Raw genomic sequence first — 24,423 nt, 5'->3', positions numbered from 1 at the left:
AAAACCAGATTCAGAAATGAAAAGTTAATGCATTAATCTTAGTGTAGCCCTTTTCCAATATAGATAGGTTTGAGAGTAAATAGAAAATTCTGTCTAGCTGCTTTAGTCTATTAGATTTTTATTTTCATTTTTTTTTATGTCTTCCATTTCTGGAACTGCAATTTAGAGCAAGTCCTTGCCAGAGTGACCAGGAATTGTTTTGCTCAAAGAACTGTGAAAGCTACTGAAGTGATTTCATTTCAGTGGCCTCCTAACTCTTTCAAGGTCATCATTTCTTAGAACCAGGGGCAGCCAAGGCTCAGCTGAAGAACATGCTTCCCTGAAAAGTGCTGGTGCTAGGAAAAGAATCACTGACAAAGTGACTGAGATATGTTGCAACTCCAGATCATCCTAAAAACTAATCTTTTTTAAGCCAAACTTTAAGACAATCATTAGAGTCGTTGAGGTTGGGAAAGACCTCTAAGATCATCAAGTTCAACCACAATGTTCTTTATAATCTGCTATAGATATATATATTCAGAAGGACCCAAGGTCACAGCTTTTGAAAATTATGATCAGTGGTTGTGTAGTGGATTATCAATAAATGAGACATCAATTTTCATAGCCTTGTGTTCCTGCTTTCCCCATGCTTTGCACATCTCTGTATTGCAAATTCCCTTTCCACCATAGGATATTCATTTCTAAAGAGACACAGATTACAACTACTGCTTATTGTAATGCCTTAATTAATTAATTACTAACAGTAGGAGCAAAGTGTAGTTATTCGGCAGCGGATGTCTTCACACAACATAGTCACTCATGCAATTTACTCATATGTTCACACATCTGCATTTGGCAGACAGTTGCCTTCTGGTGGTTCATGTCATGTATGGTTAATGCTGGCGTGTTTTGGTAGCCATGAACAAATTTGGCAAATCCTTGGTTTTATGAGCTGTCAGTTTTTGCAGAGGAATGTTGGTCCCCAGAATTTAACAGCCATTGGGAAACTTGCACATGTAAGTGTGCATGTTTTTTTCCTCTTTTTGGCTGGTTGTTTTGCAGCAACTATTTTTCCATGTTAGTAGTATCTATACGTACCATTCACACAAACTCTTGTATAAAAGCTCTTTATAACATACTTGTTTAATACTAGATGTCACTCTCCTTGTTCATCTTCAGAAGTGTATAATCTAGAAAGGAATATTATGTTTATTAATAGGAAGAAAATTTTCTAAATTTTCTAATTTCTAAATTCAGTTACCATTTTTCACAGGTGGTGATATCCAAAGCACCTGAAATGTCTCACTCTAAGATGCTCCTCTGAGCTTTGCCCCAAGTATGTCTACATGAGTTCTCATTAACAGGTTGTAAAAATGGAGGAGAGTTTAATCCTTTCTCAAGGATAGTATGAAGTAAATTTAAAGAACATGCAGCATAGTGGAGGTGTCCCAAGAAGTTGTCAGCATTATTACAGATAAACTCCTATGAAGGAAAGTTATCTATGGACACAAAAGTTTTATATCAGTTCAATGTTTCTGTTGTTTGTGCTCTGAGTGAAAGAGCACATCAACTATCAAAAAACTCAGTCATTACCTTTCGTGCAGGGTGCCATGGGAGCTGCAAGGTGACTGTGGTCTCTCTGGAACAAGTCTGTCACATCGTTCTGCCACCTATGTGCATCATGCTTATATCTTTTGCTTCACTTTGCTCTTCCACTGACTCATAACAACTGTCTTCCTCCTGCCCCTTTGTTATCCTTCTGGGGCAGTAGAGAAGGAAGGCAAGTGTGAAATGCCATTAAGGCATGCATGCGTGCACATACACAAAAGCAGAGACATCTGTTGTTTCATAAATCAATAATAACGCTTAAAACTATTTTTGATTGATTGGACCAACACTGAAAAACAGTTTTGACAACCCTTGTTTTTGTGTCTGGAGCTCCCTTCATATTTCTAAGATGAAACATTCTTGCTGAATGTCCTTGTGATTTTGTAGTGAGACTTCAGAACTGAATAATAAGCCAACTCCTTTTCTAAAGCAACAGATGAGTTTCCCTTATTTGCACTATCATTTCCTCCCTTCTACTTCCAGGAAACTTATTTTGTTATTTTTAACTTGGCAGTCCTCCCAACAGGCAAGACTACACATTTTTTGTTTTTGCAGTGTGAATCAATTCTAAAAAGTTTATTCAAAAACGAACTCTGGTTTCTGTTTTTGTTTTTTGTTGTTGTTGTTGTTTGTTTGTTTTAATTATTCAATATGAAACATGCCCGTATTTCAAAGTTAAAATACACTTATTGTTAAAAAATGTGGTATCATTACCTGTCTCTGATAATTTGCTCCTGCTGTTTGACCTCACTGGAGGGCTTGGACTTAGCTACCCTGATTTGAATCCCCGATGAATCCAGCTAATTCTGTGGTTAAACCAACTGGAGAAACTGAAAGTAGAATCTGAACAAAAGGACTTTTCTAAGAGTATCAAAGAAACCAAATAAGAGTCACATCTTTCAAATGAAGGTGAGCATACTGTGGAGGGAATGAACTTTAAGGAAAAAGAAAGCCAGCACTGGTATCTAGCTCAAAAAAAGTGAAAAACAAAATGATGATTTTGAGGGTGTTATAAGTGGTCATACCACTCTGATTCTATCAGAATACACCAGCTGAGCTGGGTCATGTCACAGCAAGTAGGCCTTCACAGTTTGCCAGTGTGCTGTAAGCAGCACAGCTGGTGGTGACTCAGGAAATGATTACCTGTAAGGAACCAGCTCAGTGGCTTGGGGTCCAAGCGCCAGGTGATAAACCTCTGTCTTCATAGTGATACATAAATTCAAGATCCTGTCCTTCACAATCATCATAGGGGGATGCAATCCTTGCATCACCCCCAGTGAGGCTTGCTAAGTATGGGACACATTCTGACCCATCAGGTTAGAGGAAATTAAAATGCTATTTAAAATTTAACTGAGATAAGTAGCTACTGAACTGAGGAGAATCACTGAAATTGTGGAATTAAAACTTCTGCAGATTTTTGATAGCCGGAGCAGGAAATAAATGAGAAAACTGCCTCTTTTTATGCTCCCAGCTCCACCCAGCCATACATCCACTTTTATGGAGCTTTATGGAGACCTTTCTTGTTCTCAGCCACCTAACTTGCCTTTCTTTTCCTTTTATGTCTTAAACCAGGCATCTCACCTACTTCTCTGACTTCCAGTGCTGCTGTTATATTGGGGCCATTCCGGATTGTCTTACCTGTTCTCAGTTTCCCTCTTCCTTCTTATGGATCTAAATGCATTTTGCATATTCTCAGCCTAGCAGTACAGAGGAATATAGAGTCATTTGTTAAATTTTTATTGTTTATATTGTTGTTGTTGGCTTGGGTTGAGTTCTATTTTATTTCCATGAACACTCAGCAGGGAGAAAGGAGAAACTCAAGATCTATCTTTAGCAATGGTCAAAATAACTCAGCAAAGAGGGACAACCACCTGGTTTAAGCAAAATGAGCCTGTAACTCTATTTCTCCTACATAATTCTTTACTGATATTCTCCCTCCTTCACAGTCACTATTCTGTAGTCTTCTACTCTGCCAGTATGTGTGGGGGATTTTTTATTTTTGGCTGAGTATCAAGTAATTTGAAAGTGTAGAACTCAGTGCTTGTTAACATTTAAACTTCAATAATGTTATTAAAAAAAAAAACAAAAAAACATAATGTTTCCTCAGTACACGAGGTGCTTGATGTCACAAGGAATAAAAGCATGGTAAGACTGAAGTGAATAGAGGAAATAATAGCAAATTTCTGGACAGAAAAAGAAAACCAAGAGACAAGAGTCATCTTTTCTATGGGTTTTTGTTCATACATTTGTGTGGGATTAAAATACTTTGAATTCTGTATCTTGTTTTCAATTCTTCTGAGTATTGAAACAAAGTGCCTTGAATTGGCTATTTTTATTTGTTGGTTTGTAGTTTCTCCCCAACAATCTTCTTGATTAAAGTTCTTTCTTTGAGAATTGCTAGTTTTCTTTTCCATAAGGGAAAACCTAAACCACTTACAGAGATAAGTAGCCTGTGTCACAGATCTTATTTTGTTCTTCCAGGTTGCTCTGAACCCCTGGGGATGAAATCAGGGCATATACAGGACTATCAAATTACTGCCTCCAGTGTTTTCCGAACACTCAACATGGATATGTTCGCTTGGGAGCCCAGAAAAGCCCGACTGGACAAGCAAGGCAAAGTTAATGCCTGGACCTCGGGCCACAATGACCAGTCCCAGTGGCTGCAGGTAAACTTCCAAATAAAATTTCACAGACATTCGTCTTCTTTGTCATTCCAGCACGCACTGGAAGAAACCTGGCACATTGAAATTATCTTTGTCTAATTGAGACTGCTCAAAGATGCGTCAGGATCAGTCTGACAGTAGCAAGATTGATTCAGCACATAAATTCATTATAAAGCTGTGCACAAGGGATGTTTTCAGCCCGAGAGTGATTTATACAAGTCAGTAGTAAGCTAATGTGAAAGATTGCAATAAATTACAGTATGAAGGCTATTTGACCAGTTGCTGACACATTTACATTTTTTGAACTGTTGAAAATAGTAGTGCTTTGAGCCAGCTGCCAGTTTATGGTGGAGTTCTCAGTAGGAAGCCTCAATATTGCTAGACATGTGGTGCTAACCCCCTGCAATCTTTCCACATATAAATTATGACATATTAGCTTTTTTACCTACAGTTGCTAAGCAATTTAGCAATATGGTTACTGTCTTTTCTCCAAGTTTACATATACACAGCAAGGAAGAAGCAGTTGCCTCATCTATTTAACATTTGAATAACTGTAGGTCTTGGGATTTACAGAAAGTTTTTTAGAGAAGCTTCTGAAGTGGAGGAAGATTTTGTTTTACAGGGAGGAAGCAGACGAAAATGTTTTTTACAAGAAAGAGAGAGGCAGCTTTATCACAGCCAGTTTTAGCCCTGTCAGTGATACCAAGAAGCCAAGATTGTATAGAGGCAGTGCAGAAATATCCTGTGGTGCATTATTTCTTCTGTGGGCGACAATGGATTTTTAATTAAATACAGATGGAAAGGAGTTGCAGAGTTAATTCTTACATTCTATTCTGTTCTAAGTCTTGCTATGTTTGAACCTACCTGAACCTGCAAATTGAACTTGGACTCCTGTGACCACTTGTCAGTTCTCTGGAAGTCCTTTAGCAGGCATACTTTCTTATCTGCATAATAAGAATATTGTTAAGAAATATTTATATATTTTTTTCCAAAAGAATTCTTGTTTTGAAAAGGAAAAACAAGCAAACAAAAAAAAAAGAAACACGAGGCATTAAAATAACTTGTTTTCTCACTGTTTAAACTGGTCATTAACTTATACTGCAAGCTGATTTTTCTGAATTCAGTCCATGAGTACAGACGGATTCAGATACTTCAAGACAAGGTAAAAAATTCTGTAAGAAAGACATGCTTGTCCTTTAAATTTGTCTGCTCGTTGTTCTGTTAGCTGGTAGCTCTCTCTGCTTTTTTCTTTAAAATCCAGAGCACTGTATTATAACCTTTAGCACTCTGACTACAATTTTATCGTCATGCTGTTTTCACAGAATATAGTCAAAAAACATTTGTAAGAAAAAACATATAGAAGCAAACTTATCTCTGCACTCTTTTCCCTTAGCCGTTAAATATTACAAGCGGTGATCCCAATTGCGATTCCATAGTATCCAACAAGCTTAACATAAGAGATAGATTTCTGGATTTCACTAAAGTGCCTGTCATACCAATGTGCTATTTCACAGTGTTAGTTTTATATCCCTTTCGAATTTTCTCTGCATTCCTTATTTGGTTTATCTTTTAAAATTTTCTCTAGAAAGCCAATAAAATTGAGTATAAGCTACTGAATTCCTTTAAAAATGATTGTTGAAATATGTAGTATTTGAATAACTTGAACGTCTCTGTTCCATCTTGTAGTAATTTTGGGAGAACCTTATCTAAATGCCATTGTTATCAACCATTCCTCTCCTTAAATGCTTGTGTGCTCATAGACACATCTGAGAACCTGCTGTGATAATGGTTGCGTAGAGTTAATTACATCATATGTATAAATGCTACTTGCTGCTTATGGGCAGTTTACAGCACTTTTGGATGAACCCTAGATATTATATAATCATAGAATGGTTTGGGTTGGAAGGGGCCTTAAAGACCACTTACTTCCTGCCCTCTTGCTGTGGGCAGGGCTGCCACCTATCAGATCATACTGTCCCAGACCCAATCCAGCCAAACTTTGAATGCCTCTGGGGCATCCACAACTTCTCTGGACAGCCTGTACTGTTGCCTCACCATTCTCATTGTGAAGAATTTCTTCCTTATATCTAATCTGAATCTATTCTCCTTTACTTTAAAGCCATTACTTCTTGTCACTATGTGCTCTTACATAAAATCCCTTTCTTGAGGGCCACAAGAGGAAGGTAACAATGACATCTGCTTACAGCTATCTCAACTCTCTCACCCTTTCCTCATAGGGGAGGTGCTCCAGCCCTGTGATTATCTTCGTGGCCCTCCTCAGGACCCACTCCAACTGCTCAGCATCTTGTACTGGGGACCATAGAGCAGGAGACCTCCCCACATCTCCTAAATCCTTATTTTGCTGTAGACCAGAATGTGGTGGACTTTCTGGGCTGCAAGTTTACACTGCTGGTTCATGTTGAGTTTCTAATCCACTAATACCCCCAAGACTTTCTCAGGTCTGCTCTTAACCCATCCATTGCCCAAACTGTGTTTGTGCTTGGTATTTCCCTGACCCAGCTGCAGGATCCTGCACTTCACCTTGTTGAATTTCATGAGGATCACATAGGTCCACTTCTCAAGTCTATCCAGGTCCCTCTCAATGTCACTCCTTCCCTCCGGTGTGTTGGCTGTACCACATAGTTCGGTGTAGTTCACAGACTTCCTCAGAGCACACTTAATCCCCCTGTCCACGTCACCAACAAAGATGCTAAACAGTGCCTGTCCTAATAACAACCCCTGAGGGACACTTGTCACTCATCTTCAGCTGGACTTGAAGCCATTGACCACAACTCTTTGAATGCAGCCATCCAGCCAATTTCACCACACATTCCATCCATCAAATCAGCATCTCCTGTATTTAGAGACAAGGATGACTTGTGGAACAGAGTCAGATGCTATGCACAAGTCCAGATTGATGATGTCAATTGCTGTTCCCTTACTACCAGTGCTGTAAACCCATATCTTGCTCCAATTTATAGGAGGGAGAGGAGGTTCTTTTTAATATATGTATACCCAGCATGAGATTAAGAAACAACGGTTCAAATGTTGGTCTGACCAGTTTATTACAAATCTTAACAGGGAGATGGGGAAGGGGAGGATGGAGGCTATTATGAATTAGAGTAACAGGGAAGGGAAGGAGGGCGATAGAAAAGATAGGAAAGAAAAAGCACAGAGACTTTATAGGAAGCAAGAGGGAGATAGTCACCACCGTGGATCCAGTGTGGTTCGTAGTTCAGTCTTCAGTAGTGGTGGGTCATCAGGCGTTGTTCCGTTGAGGACAGTGGTGACCATAGAATCATAGAATTATAGAATCACCAAGGTTGGAAAAGACCTAAAAGATCATCCAGTCCAACCGTTCACCTATTACCAATAGTTCCCACTAAACCATGTCCCTCAACACAACATCCAGTCTTTCCTTGAACATCCCCAGGGTCGGCGACTCCACCACCTCCCTGGGCAGTCCATTCCAGTGCCTGACCACCCTTTCTGAAAAGTAATACTTCCTAATGTCCAGCTTGAATCTCCCCTGCCGTAGCTTGAAACCATTCCCTCTGGTCTTATCTCTAATGACCATGGCGATGATGGCAACTTTTCAATGATAGTACCAACTTATTTATAAGTCCAAAGTGGTCGAGTGAGCTCTCTGGAGTGACAGCTCAAATCCAAAATGGTTAAGTCAGCTCTCCTTGGAGTGGCAGCTTCTAGCTCTGGGAGCTCAGCAGGAACTCCTTTGTTCCTATCTTCCTGGCCTTGCCAGAAGATAAAAGGGAATAGGGAGGTGCCAGCTTGTATCTTGCCTTCACAAGATATCATCCCCCAGTCTCCCATAGCAAACAGGAGTTATTTGGTCACAGGCTAGGTCTTCCACCAGTAAACAGTCCTGAGCACTCTCTTCCAAAGGTAAACAGCTCCAAAGAAATGCTTTCAAATGTAAAATTGTCCACACAGTAATGTTGATTGCCACATGGCAACATCCATCTCTCATCTTCTGGTGTCTTATCACAAGAAATACCTCAGAAAGCAAGCTTTGAGCAAAAAAAAAATAAAAATAAAATAAAATAAAAAGGATTCATACAACCGATTGTAGAAGGCCACCAGATTTGTCACAAATGATTTGCCCTTAGTGAAACAACACTGATTGTCACCAATCACATTTCTTTTTTCTGAGGATAACTAATTTTTTATCATGGTCTGGAGTTGTTTTACTCTGTCTCCCATTCAAATGGGAAATTTCTGAATCTTCTATCCATGTTAAAATGCAGGCAGTAATAAGTAAGTTCTTTGCTTTGAAATGTTCAGGATTACTACATCCATAACTTAGCTCAAAATACAGGAATATGAAGAGACAGATCTAGTTTAAGAATAACAACAGTGCTGCAGTTGTTGGAAACCTGTTGTGATCTAAGTTCTACTCGGTGAAGTTCAGGTTCCCCTCATAACTCTCGTTTATACCAAATATCATCATTAGACAGGGAAGAAAGTATTTTGTGAGAGAAAAGTTAATGAGTTAAGATGATCAAAACTGTCATTTTCCAGCTCATCCATAATCAGGGCATTAAGAGATGTTATTTAGTGGTGGAACTTGATGAGTCAGGTTGATGGTTGGACTTGATGATCTTGAAGGTCTTTTCCGGTTCCATGATCCTATGGATGTGAATTACCCATTGTGCTTGCTTCAAGGGACAGCCTTGCCATTCCTGTAGAGATGATGCTGCAAAAGCCATATGTCTGTTACCTAATTCATAGCATAGGACCCTCCATTTACTTAGGTAATCTGCATCTTTATTGTCTCTGTACTCACTGTAGTCGAAATACATGCAGTTTGGTGTTATTGAACAATATAGCTGTTCATAATACCAAATCTAAATGGAATAGTGAGTTCCAGCAACTCTTTCTGTTCCTAAATGCTTTTCCTTAGGGATATCCTTTATTTTGGAAACACCTTTGTGAAATTATCTGAATATTATTATAGCCAAACCAGAAGATGGGGGTGAGAGGCATGAAATTTAGAAGTAATGGTTTACTTCCCGTAATTATGTATAACCTTAACATAAACAAACCAAGGTAAAGCATTTTAGATTAATTACTGAGAAAAAGGAAGAAAAGCACAAACTTAAATTTCTTTAAAGGCAGCCTCATTTCTCTCATCACTCTAATTTGTTTGTCAGCATGGTTTACTACTTCAAGTCAGGTCACTGTCTTTTGCAAGAGTTCCTTGCTGATATTCTGTACGAAGGCTGTTTTTTCAGCTTTGAGGGTGCTTGCACTTCTCCTGGACAGAACCCATGTCTGTCAGTCCAGTTGGTTACCCACTCTCGTATTTTCAGCTCTTGGTGTGAAGTAAATATTGAAGTCCTTCCTGCCTTATGCCCAGAATGAGGCACTGAGGCTATAAAGTTTATAGAAAAGATTCTTATCTTTCAGATGTTTGATGGCTGCTCTTGTCAATATAATTTCAACCTTTGTATTTTTCATTTTTCTAGCCAAGACTATCATTCATTAGAATTAAGATTTTCTTTAAAATCCATTTCCATTCTACTGTTAGTTTTCCACGGCTATAAATTTTGAGGTCAGGAAAGAAGCACTTTCATCTGCTTACCGTTAGTTAAAGTTCTGTTATTAAATATTTCCATACCATATTTGTCATTGTATTGATTTTCCATTCTGTATCTCTGCCTGGTCCTTTAACGCCTTTGCCTGTTTGTCCTTTGCACAGTGTTTCAGCAAGTAATTTCTTTGATGCTGTCTCTCTGAACTGCTGTCCTATGCAATATTCTTTGCAGCTGAGGCTTCTCATTTCATTTGGTTTCTCCAAATAGCTGGAGCTTTTTTTTTTCCCACCTCAACAATCTCCTTCACTTGTTTTGCATGTTACCTTAGTTCATTCTAACAACACATAGATATTGGTATTTTAATTTGAAACCAGTGATATGCTGGGTTGTTTTTTTTTTCTTTTCTAAGGACCGTATCTCTACTGAGCACAGCTGGATGAAAAGGATGCCCATCCAGGAATCCTGCTGAGGTTCATTTGCCTGACCATATTATCTTCAGCTCACCAGCAGCACTGCTGTAGCTTTGTGTTTCTATTTGTACTTGAAACTTCAAAACAATTTACTCAGTGCAAGTTTGACTTTCACATATTTTCTTAGGTTTTATTTTGCTGCTAACTTAGCAGAAGGTTCTGCAGCTTGATGTACATAAGCAATAAACTTTGTAATACTAATTCACAGTTGTTTTATATTGCTACCACTGAGCTCCGATGATTTAAGGAAATCATCCTTCCCTTAAACAGTAGAGTGGAGCAATAAACAATGTCTGATAATGTTTCTTTTACTGATTGCATGTGATGGAAACAGCTAGACTCTGTTAGAAAAGAAACATTCTGATAAGGATAGGAGATTGTTTTGAAGATTGGCAAACATATACCTACATATTTTTCAAATGCGATAATTGTCAGTAGTAATAGCAACACATTTGGCATGACTGTTTCTCTTGCCAGCTTAACCTCTAGTATTAGATAATATTCTTGAGTCTTCTTCATCAACACTGTTCAAAAACAGTTGTCTCAGTGATGCAATCTGACTTACTCTTTGTTTCCATTTTCCTACATCACAAAGTCTCTTGCTTGAAAATGAAGAATTCCAAGTATTTCTTTAGTTTTTATTGTAGTATATGCAAAAACATCATAATGTACAAACTGTCATGTGATTTTAGTGTTTACTTCATTGCTTAGCATTGCTTTACAATGCTTTGAGTTTCTAAATCATCAGATAAAAGAGCTATAGCTATTTAAAGTCTAAAATGGACTAGTCTTCCATTTCTTCTTCTTGTACAGTACTCTTGTAGAAATCAGACTTTTGTGCTATGTTTCTTCAGTATTTCCAGAAATGTATATAATATGCTATTCATCACTAATTGACTAAATAACTGAAAAAAATTGAGATTGAGAGGAGACAGACAGTAACCATGCCTAATGTCAGTTCTAGTATCCTTGTTCAAAGCATGGCTAGTGTGAGCCTAGAGAGACATCTCAGCCCTTTTGTAATGTTTCACTAAGCTATTGACTATATGACAAAGAGACTAAATTAGAGCAATTTTTAGATTTACAGCTTTATATATGAATGTACTTATTCAATGTACGTATATCTTAAAATGGCTACTTCTTACTATTTTCTTAGACTCCTTCTGTAGTCAATGGAATAATAGTCAGGGAATAACTCATCATACCCTAACTAGTTGTCTGAATTTTCTATTATGGACCACTGAGATGTGACCTTACTTTATTATTCAGAGAGACAATCAGCTTAAACTACAACATGCATTTTTATATGCTGAGAGTTCTGAAAGGTGAATCCTTCCTTTTTTTTTATGGCAAAGAAAATAATGTTTTTCATCTCATGTTGATTAGCTTGATTGTTTTAATGTTGTTTTCTGCTTTTCATCTGGTATTTGCTACTCCTCTGTTATTTCATCTGCCTCCTTCTGCTCTGTTTTGCCATATATGCCAGTTTATTCTTAATGAGATCTGCAGATTATTACCACATACGAAGCTACTATTCTGTGGAGTTTCATAAATGCTGAGAACAATGCAGAAGGAGAAAGTTATGCGGATGGTTTTATTATCTTTTGAATTGTGTCATTAGCAAAGCAAGTATTTCTACCAATGAAGTAGACAAATACGTGATTTCTGTCTGGCCACCAGCTTAAATATTTTATTTTCCTACCCACGCACTGGAAAGAAAAAGGAAGTGCTTAACAACATCTTAATTAAGTAAGGACTTGAAGTACTCAAAATCGGAATAGGATAAAATGTTAGCTTAAGACCAATCTAGTAATTAATTTAATGAGAAAATTACATGACTTTTAGAAGGCCTGGAGTGCTGAGCAGCATATTGTGACTGTTCTTTGAAAGATACAGAAGTTTTCTATTGGTATTGTAAGCTTAAATACAAAGCATTATAAATGAAGGGGGTGAATCTTTTTTACAGCACTAATACCATAGCCATTACTAGCAGATCAATCAGGAAAGCATCCAATGTCCTTTACATTTATCACAACAAAAGGTGTTTTTCATTTTTCAGAAGCAAGGCTGTCATTCATTTTTAATTATAATTTCTAACTAGCAGAAAAGTAAGCTTGCAGATTACAAATAGAAAAGTTGTACAGAGATGAACCTTGCTTTCTACCATGTTTGTTACTGGGTTATTGAAAGCTATTTATGGTCAATAATGGTTATTTTATTTTTTTTCAATTCAAAATTATGTTTTTATTTTCTTGTTGTTTTTTGCAAGGTAGCTTTCATTTTCTGCTTGAAGTCCTTAACTCAGTTTTGGCATCGTCTTGATCTTAAGTTGGCATTGAGGAGTTTCACTAATACTCTGATCAGTTTGCTTGTCCACAGCATGTAGCCATATAACAAGGCAGGCTATGATTAAACCATTAATACAGCTCTTTTCTTTCTCAGACTTTCCCAGAAACTCACTATAAATTTTTCCTGTAGAAAGTAGCCAGTGATAGAATAAGATGGTAGCAGATAAATAGTTCCCAGTGATGTAGTCAAAGACACAACCAGGTAAAAAGAGGTACCCATTAATAAATTGCACATTGTTAATTATATCTAGTTTGCACTGCCTTGGTTGGAATTCTAAGCAGGTCACCTTTTGCCCATAAGCCTCATAGTTAGTTTTGCAACAAGCTGATCACTTGTTGGTTCTAGGACAGTGTAGTTAGAGGTAAACAGCAAGGAATTTTATTTTTTTTTAACTCTGAACAATTCCTTTTGGTGCCATTGCTTTTTTTAATACTACTAACATGCACACAAATCTTGGAGAAATGGTATATAAGAGATATGCACCAATTTCGTAGTCATAGTTACCTGTCAGCAGATATTTGATGGCCACTCCAGAGGTCACTCCCTAACCCAGTTTTTCTCCCAAATCAAGTTAAATTTCAAGTTAAATGCATTATTCACATTAATAATGTTACTAAATTCTGCATTTCAGCATTGCCCTTCCTAAATTGCTTTTGACTTTGCAGAGCTCTCTTCTGCAATTCATTTTATGGAAATGCTTATGGTGGTAATCAAATTTAAGCCTCAAAATTAAATAAGGCAGCATAAAATTTTGGTTTATTTTGGCTTTTCAGTGCTATGTTTGGGCTGTATTTTGCCAGTTAGGTATGAAAATCTAAAACCTTGGTAAAATCATAGATTTTACTGCCCTTGGCTAAATGCAAGGAAGATTATTAGAAGGACAGGAGGATGCAGAAGATCTTTTTGCAAGGTGTCCGGGAAATGAGAAACAAACAGATTTAGCATATTTGTTATTTCCTGGACTATGAATTCATAGCATGACAACTTCACGAGCAAGTGCAAGCAGTAAAGAGTCCATCTGGACTCTAAAGTAGCTATGGTTAGGATTTTAGGAGAAAAAAGTTTTGTTGCAAAATATCCTACCATGTTCAATGAATTGTTTCCCACTTCTCCTGTTAATTCTTCTGTAAAAAAAATAAGAGGTTAACTCTGTGTTCCAGAGCTTGTCCTTGAAACATAACAGATTCATCATAACTACAAAAATTACTCAAGAAGTTTCCATAACAGTTGAATCATATCTAACTCTAAAGTGCTGCAAGAGAGCACTGTCGGTTCTCTTACTGACTCATGTTTTTTTCTCTGTATCACCCTCCTGCAGATGAAAGTTAAATTGAATAATGACCCATTTCCTATTACAATAACGGCTTTATATCTTGCTTTAAAAAAAAAAAAAAATGGGAGTCTAAGCAAAAACTCCCTGGTTGTTCTGAATTTTGATGTACATAGCATATGAATCTGAAGTGTATTTTGTAACTGTGTATTGACAATGGGAATTTTGCTTGTACTTGACACTGTCAGCAGCACCATTTATAAAAAGGCATGCATTAAATTTGAATGGAAAGATGTTAGTTTTTCACTGTTTTAATTTCCTTTGAAATAGTATTTCTCCCTCTCTGTGAACCGAAACTACTAGTTCTGTATAAAACAACAAAATGGCTGCACAGTTTGCTTGGTAGGAAGACAGAGGGAAAAGCTGCAAAGCTGTTTTTCACACTTTCTTCCATGGCAGTGTTTCAAAACTGCACCTACTTCTTCCAGATAAAACTGTTAACTGTTTTTGTAGCTTCATCTGAATTACTTTTAGGATCATGCAGAACTGGACACAGCCGTCTGCCTACAATACTTTTCAGTCCAGATAAGACAAAAGAATGACCAAGAAAATACAGATGAAGGAGAGAAACAAAGTGACCTTGGCAAGGTCAAGTATACTGAAACAGCAAAAAATGCCAGATGTAAAAACACACAAGACAAAACCTGATGCAAAATCAAAGCAATAGAACATTTGTGGAACTGGTTCTGCTTTCTGATAGCTAAATGCTTTATTAACTGTGCTCTGCTGTTTTTATTAGCCCTTTGCATTTGTATAATATTTTCCAAATGTTATTTCTTGAGTAAGCAAGGCACTTTTATACTTTCTTCATATATCTGTCAAGACAATGTAAGTGAAATACACAAAGGTTTTGAAAAGCTACTCCTCACTGGGTTGGCCTCTCAGTTTTCCGTTCTCATCATTTTAGTCTTGATACCAGTTTAACAACTCTGAAGCTGTATTATGATATTTCAGTTCACTTCAGAACATTTTTGTCCAACATCTGCTATTCATTTTCCTATTCTGCTCCCCATAAAGTAGATAAAAACTGATCAGTTCCTAGCTTGAACAGAAATCTTGTGTATATTTTTGTTTAGTAAATAATGAAATTGATGCAGAAACACAGAGGAGTTTTGATGGCAAATAAGCCCTGATATAAATATGAATTCTGAGACAACTGACTACCCTGCAGCCTTCTTCAGAGGTGGGGTGCTTTACTAGACTGCCATTCACCTAGCAGTGAGCAGAAGAATGAATCAGCCATATTTCAGCTTGTTACAGCATCACCTAACAGTAGATATGAACATTTATCTTGTTTCTTCTGAATCTTGACTAGATCACTGTTTTCATCATGTATTTTTTCCCAAATAGCATCCCAGTCATAGTTTAGTGTTGGTCTCAGCACAATACTAAATATCTTGTATTCTTTGATTTTATTTTCCATGTTAACTCAGGTGTGTCTATACTATAATGTATTGTGCAAGACCCTCTTTCCACCCTTCTTAATAACATTCATCCTACTTGATCCTCAAGTAACGCAAGAGCAGTTTCCCTGTCAGAAAACATGACAGAGGAGAAAAACCTTAGCAGAAAAGATGAGAAGGAGAGGAAGAGAATTTAAAGGGAAATGACAGTAGACATAAAAATACTGCAGCTAAACATTCCTTCAATTATCTTAGTCTTGTTCAAGAGCACCTTGAATCTTTTAATGTAAAGTGTCAGAATAAGCTCTCAGAGGAATTCCTCACCTATTTCAAGCCTATGTCTGGGTGTACAACTACTTACCAAAGTTGAGAGCTATGCAGCATTTCTAAAGATAGAAACTAAGACAAATTTTCTTGGAATTGGGCCATGGTTTCTAATCTATAATTTATCTTTGGTATTTGGACAGAGCACTACCTGATTTGGTAGTGCTTGTGACCTTGTTTGACAGTTTTCCCTAAAATAAGTAAGGAATGCATGCTTTAAAAGTTAGTCCTGTGGATTACAAGAACTGCCTGCCTAATTACATCCTATACATAACCAAGTGTTAATTGCTTTTGTTGTTAGAGTGATCTTCTTAAAAGCTTCATGTTTAATTAACCACAAGATATATTAATTCTATTTCAAACCAGCTTTTCTTTGTTGTATAATTAAGCAGAAAAATATTTTCACAAGTAGAAGTTAATTCTATATATAGCTCACCAAAGGAAAATATCTCTGTAAAAAGCACGGATTTATTTTTTCCAATGACAAAAGTAAAAATATTTAGACCCATCTTAGTAGGTCTTCTTTTTTATGAGGTAATGAGAATTAGAACTCACAAATACTATTTTCAGTTATGAAGCATTAAGAAAACTATCAGAATGTTTTTTAAAGGTCTTAACCACAGATGGTTAATGATCCCCTTTGGCAACAGAAATGTTACAGAGGCTTTGTAGGGTATTTATAAATAGAGAAACAGGCCCTCACTACATATTCCTGTTTCTGAATTTATTTTTATTGACTTTAATTTGTGATATTTGTCTTATTTGTTATTTGGCAGGTATATTGAATCTGAACACTGTGCTGTTTACCACACATAAAATACCATTCATACATAATGTGGAGCATCTTGACCTTTTAAAAACCTCAGTATCGTGTTGCAGGAGTAGCTAAGACTTGCTTTTTTTTCCAGAGATGCCAAACAGATTCAGGTGGTGTCATGGCATGGAGCCAAAGAGTGAAAGTAGGAGATTTTTAGAAGTTGTTTTTTGAGTAACTGGCTAATCAACATCACAGTGTTGAGATTATGAAACTTACTGACACAATGAACTGGCAAAGCATGGATGTCTTCACTTTTCCACAGTCAAAATGGGCTTCAGAGCATAGTGGCTTCACAGATGAGGTATGAATGCAAGACCGCTGCAGAAGGAAGCCTTGTTGTTTTCAGTGTCTCTCACATAGCATAGGTTCTTCATTCAGACCTCTGGAAGTAGCATGATCATTTTTCTGTATATAAATACGTGTTATATGTTCACACATGTACCATGAGTCCATGAGTGTGGTGAGCTACGATGACAGAACATGAATACTGCAGTAATATGGCCCTGATGGATGGCACATCAGGAGAATGTGTGCCAAATCCAAACAAGCTAATAGGAGTATTAACTTCAGCAGCAGTAGAGAAGTGTCTGGTGACAAGTGAACGAACGATGCATTCATTTTGCTCGTTGGACAAGCTTGCCTATTTCCTGCCCGCAGATCTAACTCCGCAGGCAGAACTGTTTCATTCCAAATAAACCTCAGAGCAGCCTTAAAACAGCTGCCAGTTAGTTATTAGTGGTTGACCATTTTTCACATCAGCTGCCACCAAATTGTTTATTCTTTTCACTTCCTCCAAATGCACACTGATATAAACTGCCGGACCAGAATTGGATTTGCTTTGTGTTCTGAAATACATCAGAAGAATTGTTTCTATTTGAGAGGATCTTAGAAGGCTTGTTTTCTGAGGTTTACAGCAATAATTCATAGTCCTAGAAAGTAATTTGATATTAAAAATTAAATTTTTGTTTTACGAGAATTTAAAAGTTCTTTAGGGATTATTGAAGAGTTTTAATGTGGTTCCATTTATTTCCTTTATTCCTCTTCATAGTGTACATAATTAAAAGTTAATATTTTTTATGCTCTAAATTAGTTCTGTATTTAAAATACGTATCATGAAACACGAGAGAATGAAGACAGAGTCTTTTGTGTATTTTGCATGTCAGAATTACTGTATATCCAACTGCATGCATAGGGGGAGGACACAATCTTTTTCCACTATATTTTCTTAATATTCAGCTTACGTTGCACTCTTCTGCAAAACTGTCATAAAATAATATTTGTTTTTGTGTTGTTTTGTTTGTTTTTTTTTACGTTAGTGAAACAATAATGACACTTACTATTAAGGCAAGAAAGGATAGGTAGTGAAGGAAGCAAAGTGTTGTATTTTTAACTCTCTGAAAAGTCAAACTTCAAATGGAGTAACAACATTCCAGGAGAAAAAATGAGCAAATGGAAATAAATGTTGTCATGTTGTATAAAAATGTAACACAGTGTCTAACTCTGAGATTTAAAAAGGTCTGTCATCCATTACGGTAGCTCACAAGGAAGGTGAAAATCAGGACTAGTCAATTTACATTGCAGTCCTCTTGTGTTTCCATTTTATTTTGACTGAAATGAGAACTGAATTCTGGGAATTAAATGCTACTTCTTGCTTTTAAAGATACAAGCAAGTTAAACTTTAATGCACAAAAAAATAGAAAAAAAGAAAACATTAAAATTAATTATTCAAATTTAATTTGTTCCTTAGTTTTATGGAGATCTGTAAATCTCATCTGAGCCCAGCACCTCAGTCATTTAGGCAGTGGTCTTAAAAACTGGAGTAAAGAATATATATAAGGAGCTTTCTAGACAATTTGATCATCTGTCACTTTACATTATATCACCCCATTATTTCTCAGATTAAATAGAAATGCTTAAAAAGACAAATCAATGCCATGATTCTAACAAAGGCAATTCTTACAAAATGCAGATCTTTTCACTGAACCCCATTTGATTTTAGCCATCCCATAGCAGGGATGGAAGTCGAAACAGACAGTTCTATTATTATGTTATATTTGTTTGTTTATTACATCAACTTTAGAAGCACATTGCCCACAGAAGACTGTAGGATTGGTAGGATTTTTACAGCTGAGGAACAATAACATACAATGTTTTTTTACAGAGCAGCTTGTATCCAGGATAAACAATGTCTACCGGAGGCAGAAGAAGCAAACTAGTATATATGCATGTGTGGGTGGCAGAATAAGAATCTGATGTTTCAAAATAAAATATCAGAATCTTGATTCCAAAAGGTAGCAAAGTCTAAACGAATGCTGGTATTTATTTTCATGTGTTTTTCCACAATACCCATGGAAATAACCCATGCAATAACCCTGGAAATAACCCATGCTGTGTGTCGCGGTCACTAGTCATACATCTCTATTATACTAAACAATTGCTCCTGTTAAGTGGAAGATTTGTATCCATACCATCTTGTAAATAATTTGAACTTTAATTGCTAAAAATATTTCAGAGACTTTTATCAGTTTGTTTTGGGATTATGCTGTTCTTCTGTTGTTGTTTGTTTGGTTTGTTTTGCATTGTTTTTGACTTTTAGTCAAATCTCAGGACATAACTAAAAAAAGTCAGAAATGACTACAGAGAATAGCAGTCAGTACATTTTTAGAAATGAAGAAAACATCCCATATACTGTGTGATTTTATGAAGATCAAATACATAAATAAGCTTATGAATTGGATGAATTCATAGAGGATAAGTGTCTATTTATATCATTGTCCAAATGTGATCAGAAAGTAAGGTTATTTTACCATGTAACATTTTTTCCTGTGTTTTTTTCAAGTCTTAGTGCTACCACAGCCATGGTGTTTAGATCAGCTTTGATCTGACTTACTCAGTAATTCTCACCTCTTGTGATAGCATATGATCTTTGCTTTCTGGCAGAATAAAGCTGTGAATATTTATCTCTCAGAATATTGGGCAGTAATGGTTAGTAGCAGTTCTTCTGGGAAACATTGTCATTCTATTTTCTTAAAAGACCAAAAAATGTATATACTATGAAGGAGCTTAGTATCTAAATCATAACTGTCCAAGAAGTGGGAAGAAATAAGTAGCTAAAAGTACTAGCATTCAAAATTGCAGTAGCTATAAAATCTTGCCATTTACAATGACTAGCAAGTACCACTGTGTTTGCCGTAGTACAAAAGCCTTCCAGCACCTCCTCTACTAATCCGTCCTTACTTGAAGTAATGTAAGGTAAAGGCTGGAGAAAGGGACCAAGTTTGTGTGATAGGAAATATATCTGCATTATAAGTGAGCATTGATCTTACTTGAGTCTATGCCACTTGCCACACAGAGTCTGTATGAACTGAGCATGTAGGAATTTTATGCATTCTGCACTCCATTTATTCCTTGTACTGTCCATTAATAGATAATGAAATACTGCCTGCTGTATATGGATTAGAAAACTGTGTAGGTCTGAACTTCACAATTGAGTCTAAGTTCAGTGTAAAAATTGAATGAAATGTTTAATGGTTAATATGACTGTAAGGGAAGATAAAAAAATTTGTCCCACCTTGCGTTTAACTGCACTGTCTGTCTTAATTCTTTGGTTATACATTTGTTTATTTCCTTTTCTGAGGTAAATTTGAAACAGGAGAAAAAATAAAAAAGAAACATTCTGGAAAAAAATAAGAGTTCCTATTATGAGAAGTAGAGTACATCAACAATAGGATTCAGGTTAATGAAAAAAATGTATTCACTGTTTGGCTTACACAGTGCAAAATAGTCCTGAGAAACTCTAACCAATGTTTTCTTAAGTGTGAGGGGTTGATTTGAATTCAGTGGGGAACCAGACAAGACCTCTTCCTGTTCTTAGAGGAAGAAATGGAACATAATAGAAATTACCAAATAGACAAAACACATCAGATTCAAGAAATTCCCTTAAGTGTAGATTAATGGAGAATGTTGGTGTGTGAGGTTGAATCATGTTTACTTTCCCTTTTCTCCCTGATTTTTGATCACTTTTGGAGACAGAATATAGGGCCATTGATTTGTACCTATCTAGATTGTGCTTTTATGTTGATCTTCTGCAGAGACATCTACTACACGCATGAAGGTGCCCTAGCGGTAAGAAGGCACAAGCCAAAGAAAAAGAAAAATAAACTGAACAAAAAGATTGGAACAGGATAGTGATACTTCATTGAGATTTCTATGTAATTGTTTGTTTAGAGAACTGCTTTCAAAAACTCCTTTTCCACATAGCTGGAAGTAAATCTTCAGTTCTTCATAACAAATGTGGGGCATGTGCATCTGTGTTCTGTCAGCCAGACTAATTTTCTCCACTGAGCTTGCATGATCTGGCTGACTCAGAAGTAGTGACAAAAGACTGGTTTATCAGCCAGTGGATGCTGCTCTGATGTTATATAACGATCAGCTTTATTCCTGCAGAATCATATCCTGCAATTGCCTTTACAGTAGGACTTTTTATGTTTTATAATCATGTAAGAACTTCATACCAGTAAAGTTCTGTGAGCATGTGCCTCCATAATTTTGGCAACATTTTCTCTCCTGATATTACCAAGTCACGATATCAGCTCAGGAAACTGAGAAAATTGTGGGCATTGGCAATCAGGGCCATTACCAGTATAGACAGATAATGCAAAGTATTCAGAGACAGCTTAGCGTATCTGCTGGTTCCATCTTTGATACCGTCCTGTAAGGAACTCCTCAGATGGACAAGGACTGTGATAGAAAAGGGCAATAAGGACCCAAGGTCCGCATGTTTGTTTTCCTGTTTAAGTTTTTACTTATTCCATGTCAAGCACTGTAGTGTATCTTTCATTATACAGCTGAAGGAGCTTCACCAAAGAATGAATTAGCTATGTAAACAATTGAGTAGCCAGGCAAACAGCATATTTTATGTTATTTTCCTATCAGCATCTTTAAACTCTTAAAGTTATGTGTGAGAGTGTTATCTTCACAACATTGCTTCTGTTATTAGGTAAAATTGCATGATGAAGTTTACACCTCATAAAGGAATGAAAGAACTATTGTGTAAACAGAAGACTGTTTTCCATGGACGAATTCTGAAGTGTTACCAGTGGTCACTGAAATTTTAAAGAAATTCATAGTAGCTTTAATTTGTGTGAATGACAGTATTTTTCAGCTTGGTTAAATACATAGGTGAAGAGTAATAGACAAGGTTGGTGATTGAAGCTGTGTACAAAAAGTTTAATTTACTGCAACATCCAAACATGTTTGTGCTACATTGATGAGTAAGTCATAAAGGCATAGAACATAATTAGCTATGTCCACTATAAATGGTGGGCGAGAAGGAAGGGTGGAAATAGAGATTTAAAATCTGATTAATCAAGACTGAATGGCTTTTTTAGTTCCAGAAATACTATTATTAAATGTGCTTGATTTAATAGTGCTTGTAAAATATCATTGTCAGAACACTTTATACAAATAGCAATGGCTCACATAGAATTTGGTGTTGATTTACAAATGTCGTAGGAAAGCTGCTGAGTGAATTTGTATTAAAATGTACTGATAAATAACTTCCTGAAATGAGCTTCAGTCTTCTGTGAGAACTCATAGGAATCCCTTGCTCAGACAAGAGGCTGAGATGTGCTTCACTCTGCTTTGTTTGACTGTGATCAAGGTGAAAGTGTTTTGTATTAGCTGGAGCTCAGAGCAACACAAATGGGTGATTTAGGCTAAGATATTACGAGGGAACACTGAATGCCTAACACTCTACTGTAACAAAATGAGCTGCTGAACTAGATACAGGGGAGTCTGATAGGGAGCAGAAGAGGCAGCAGGTAATTGCTGTGCAAATAAAGGGCTTATCCATCCAGCAAACAAGCACATGCCTATATACTGTCCATTCCTGTCATCCCTTGAAGTGGTGGAGCCACTGATGAGGCAGAAGAGAGTATGTGTCAGTTTGCTAACCTGGTAATTGACAGTTAGTACATTGGCATTGTCTGTCCCACATCCTGAGCACTGTCTAGCATCGTCTCAGCTTTATTTTTTGTTTGCATGTATCTGCTCAGAGGTCTCACCATATTCTAAGCAGTATCCATAAATGGTCCCTAAGGGTTCTAAAGGATATTTTATCTGGCTCTGTCTGTCAGAGAGCACCTGAATCTGAAGAAGCTGCTCAAAAGAAATTCAGATTCCAACAGAATGATCTGCTGATGACTTCAGAGCTCTCAGTGAAGGCTCAAATTACCCACTTTCCACCAGCTTTGCAGGCTGACATCTTTCTCCATTCAGCTCACAACTGCAGGAGAATTCCTGAATTTGATGAGCAGGGTCTGAAGCTCCAAGGCTGCTAGCTTCCTTTAGGAACATGTTGGAGGACCTGACATGCCCTTCTCAATTATGTGCATCTCAGGGGATGAAGTGGTGACTCTGTGATTTTGGAGAAAATATAAGCCTGATGTGATGTTCAGATTCATTGATCTGATGCTTTGCATTATGTTGAATGATACACTGCAGACATGCACTGGCCAAACCTCCAGAGTAGCAATTAAATCAGAAGTACCCATCTGAGGGAGAAAAAATGTTGTTAATTGAAGGTATATTTCTTTTTAAATTCATGAAGAGGTTTTTCTTAATAGCTGTAATCCACACCTTTTCACTTCTACCTACTACAACAAAACTTCCTGATTTAGGAAGGGGACTAAGGGTATCCTGAGGTGCATATTGATTTTATAATCAAGTACATCACTTCCTAGACAAATTAAGGTAGAATCCCACATGAGTATTGTAACCTTTCTCATAGCCCACGACCTTGCTGCTGGATGTCTCCTTTCCAGAAATGGATCTGCTTTTTCTCTCTCACTGGTACTACTCTTCCTTAGCACATTCCAAGTCCATCCATGATGATTCATGAAGATCGTGGATACCCACCTAATGAAAGAAGAGGGAAGACATTTCTTCTTTATAATGAGGGGTGCTGTCTTATGGCAGCAGGTGCAGGTACAGGACACACTGATTTGGAAGCAGTGCTGAAAACATCCATGGTAGTGGAGCAGTTTATCACTTAACAATTTGTTGCTAATTTATCACTGTGGCTAGCCAAACAATCTGCAAGGTTTCAGCACTTTTGCATTTATACAATCACAAAGCAGCCAGATGTCAGGTTTGTAAATCAGCCGTGCTGCATAAGCTGTAAATATTCCACACTGATATGAATTTAAAGCTTATACATCAAAAGAGAAGCACAATTATAAAGCCAGGAGTCTGAACATTCACTAGTTCAACATCAGTAACTCAGGGAAGAAGTTTCAGAGACAACTGGATTAATATCAGGGAAACCAATTACAGCATGTTACATGGTAACAGGTTTATCTTTTACAGTGCCACAGTTTGTTACTTTAACCATCAAATGCAGTTACAGGCATTTAATCTCTTTGGTTATGTTTTCACTAGTGCTTCAGTGAAAGTGGATGTTATAAAATCCAGATCTCTGCTGGAAGGTTTACAGCAGTGATCTTGGTGTGAGTAACACATTTTAAGAAGAAAGTTAAAAAAAAAAAAAAAAAAAGCAGATTTTAAATGCTTCCTTTAAAGAATTAAACTGCTGCTGATTTTACTCTTCCGTGGGAAAAAAAAAAAAATCAAAAAAAAAAAAAAAAAAAACCACAACAGTTTAATTTTTAATGTAACTAAGTAGATTGCAATGTGCACAAGGAGGACTAGATTTTTTCATTGCTACCTTTCATTGTTCTGGAGACAAATTATAAAACAAATAGACAGTTGAAAAAGAATGTTTCTAATTGAGCAGCTGTGGGAGCTGAAGCTTTGTTTTGTGCCTGTCACTGGTGTTTTAGCTGCTACAACAGCTCCTGCCTTTGTATCAGGTGGTAGCAGTGGAACAAGAGACATGCAAGGCTAATACGTGTGCTTTTGGGAAC

At 36.8% G+C, this 24,423-nt stretch overlaps 1 protein-coding gene across 2 annotated transcripts in view; it reads left to right on the top strand.

Annotated features, from left to right (window-relative positions):
* EDIL3 (EGF like and discoidin domains 3) overlaps nt 1-24,423 on the top strand; it is a 272,911-nt gene that overhangs the window by 213,650 nt on the left and 34,838 nt on the right. For both annotated transcript variants that reach the window (XM_085213568.1, XM_085213567.1), the window contains one exon: nt 4,069-4,253. In XM_085213568.1, the coding sequence (XP_085069694.1) occupies nt 4,069-4,253 (185 nt within the window). The remainder of the gene's footprint in view (nt 1-4,068; nt 4,254-24,423) is intronic.

This window comes from Meleagris gallopavo, chromosome Z, assembly GCF_905368555.1.
Source record: "Meleagris gallopavo chromosome Z, MGAL_WU_HG_1.1, whole genome shotgun sequence".
Lineage (NCBI taxonomy): Eukaryota > Metazoa > Chordata > Aves > Galliformes > Phasianidae > Meleagris > Meleagris gallopavo.
Note: the sequence above shows the minus strand (reverse complement) of the source record. Positions and strands in the feature narration are given on the sequence as shown.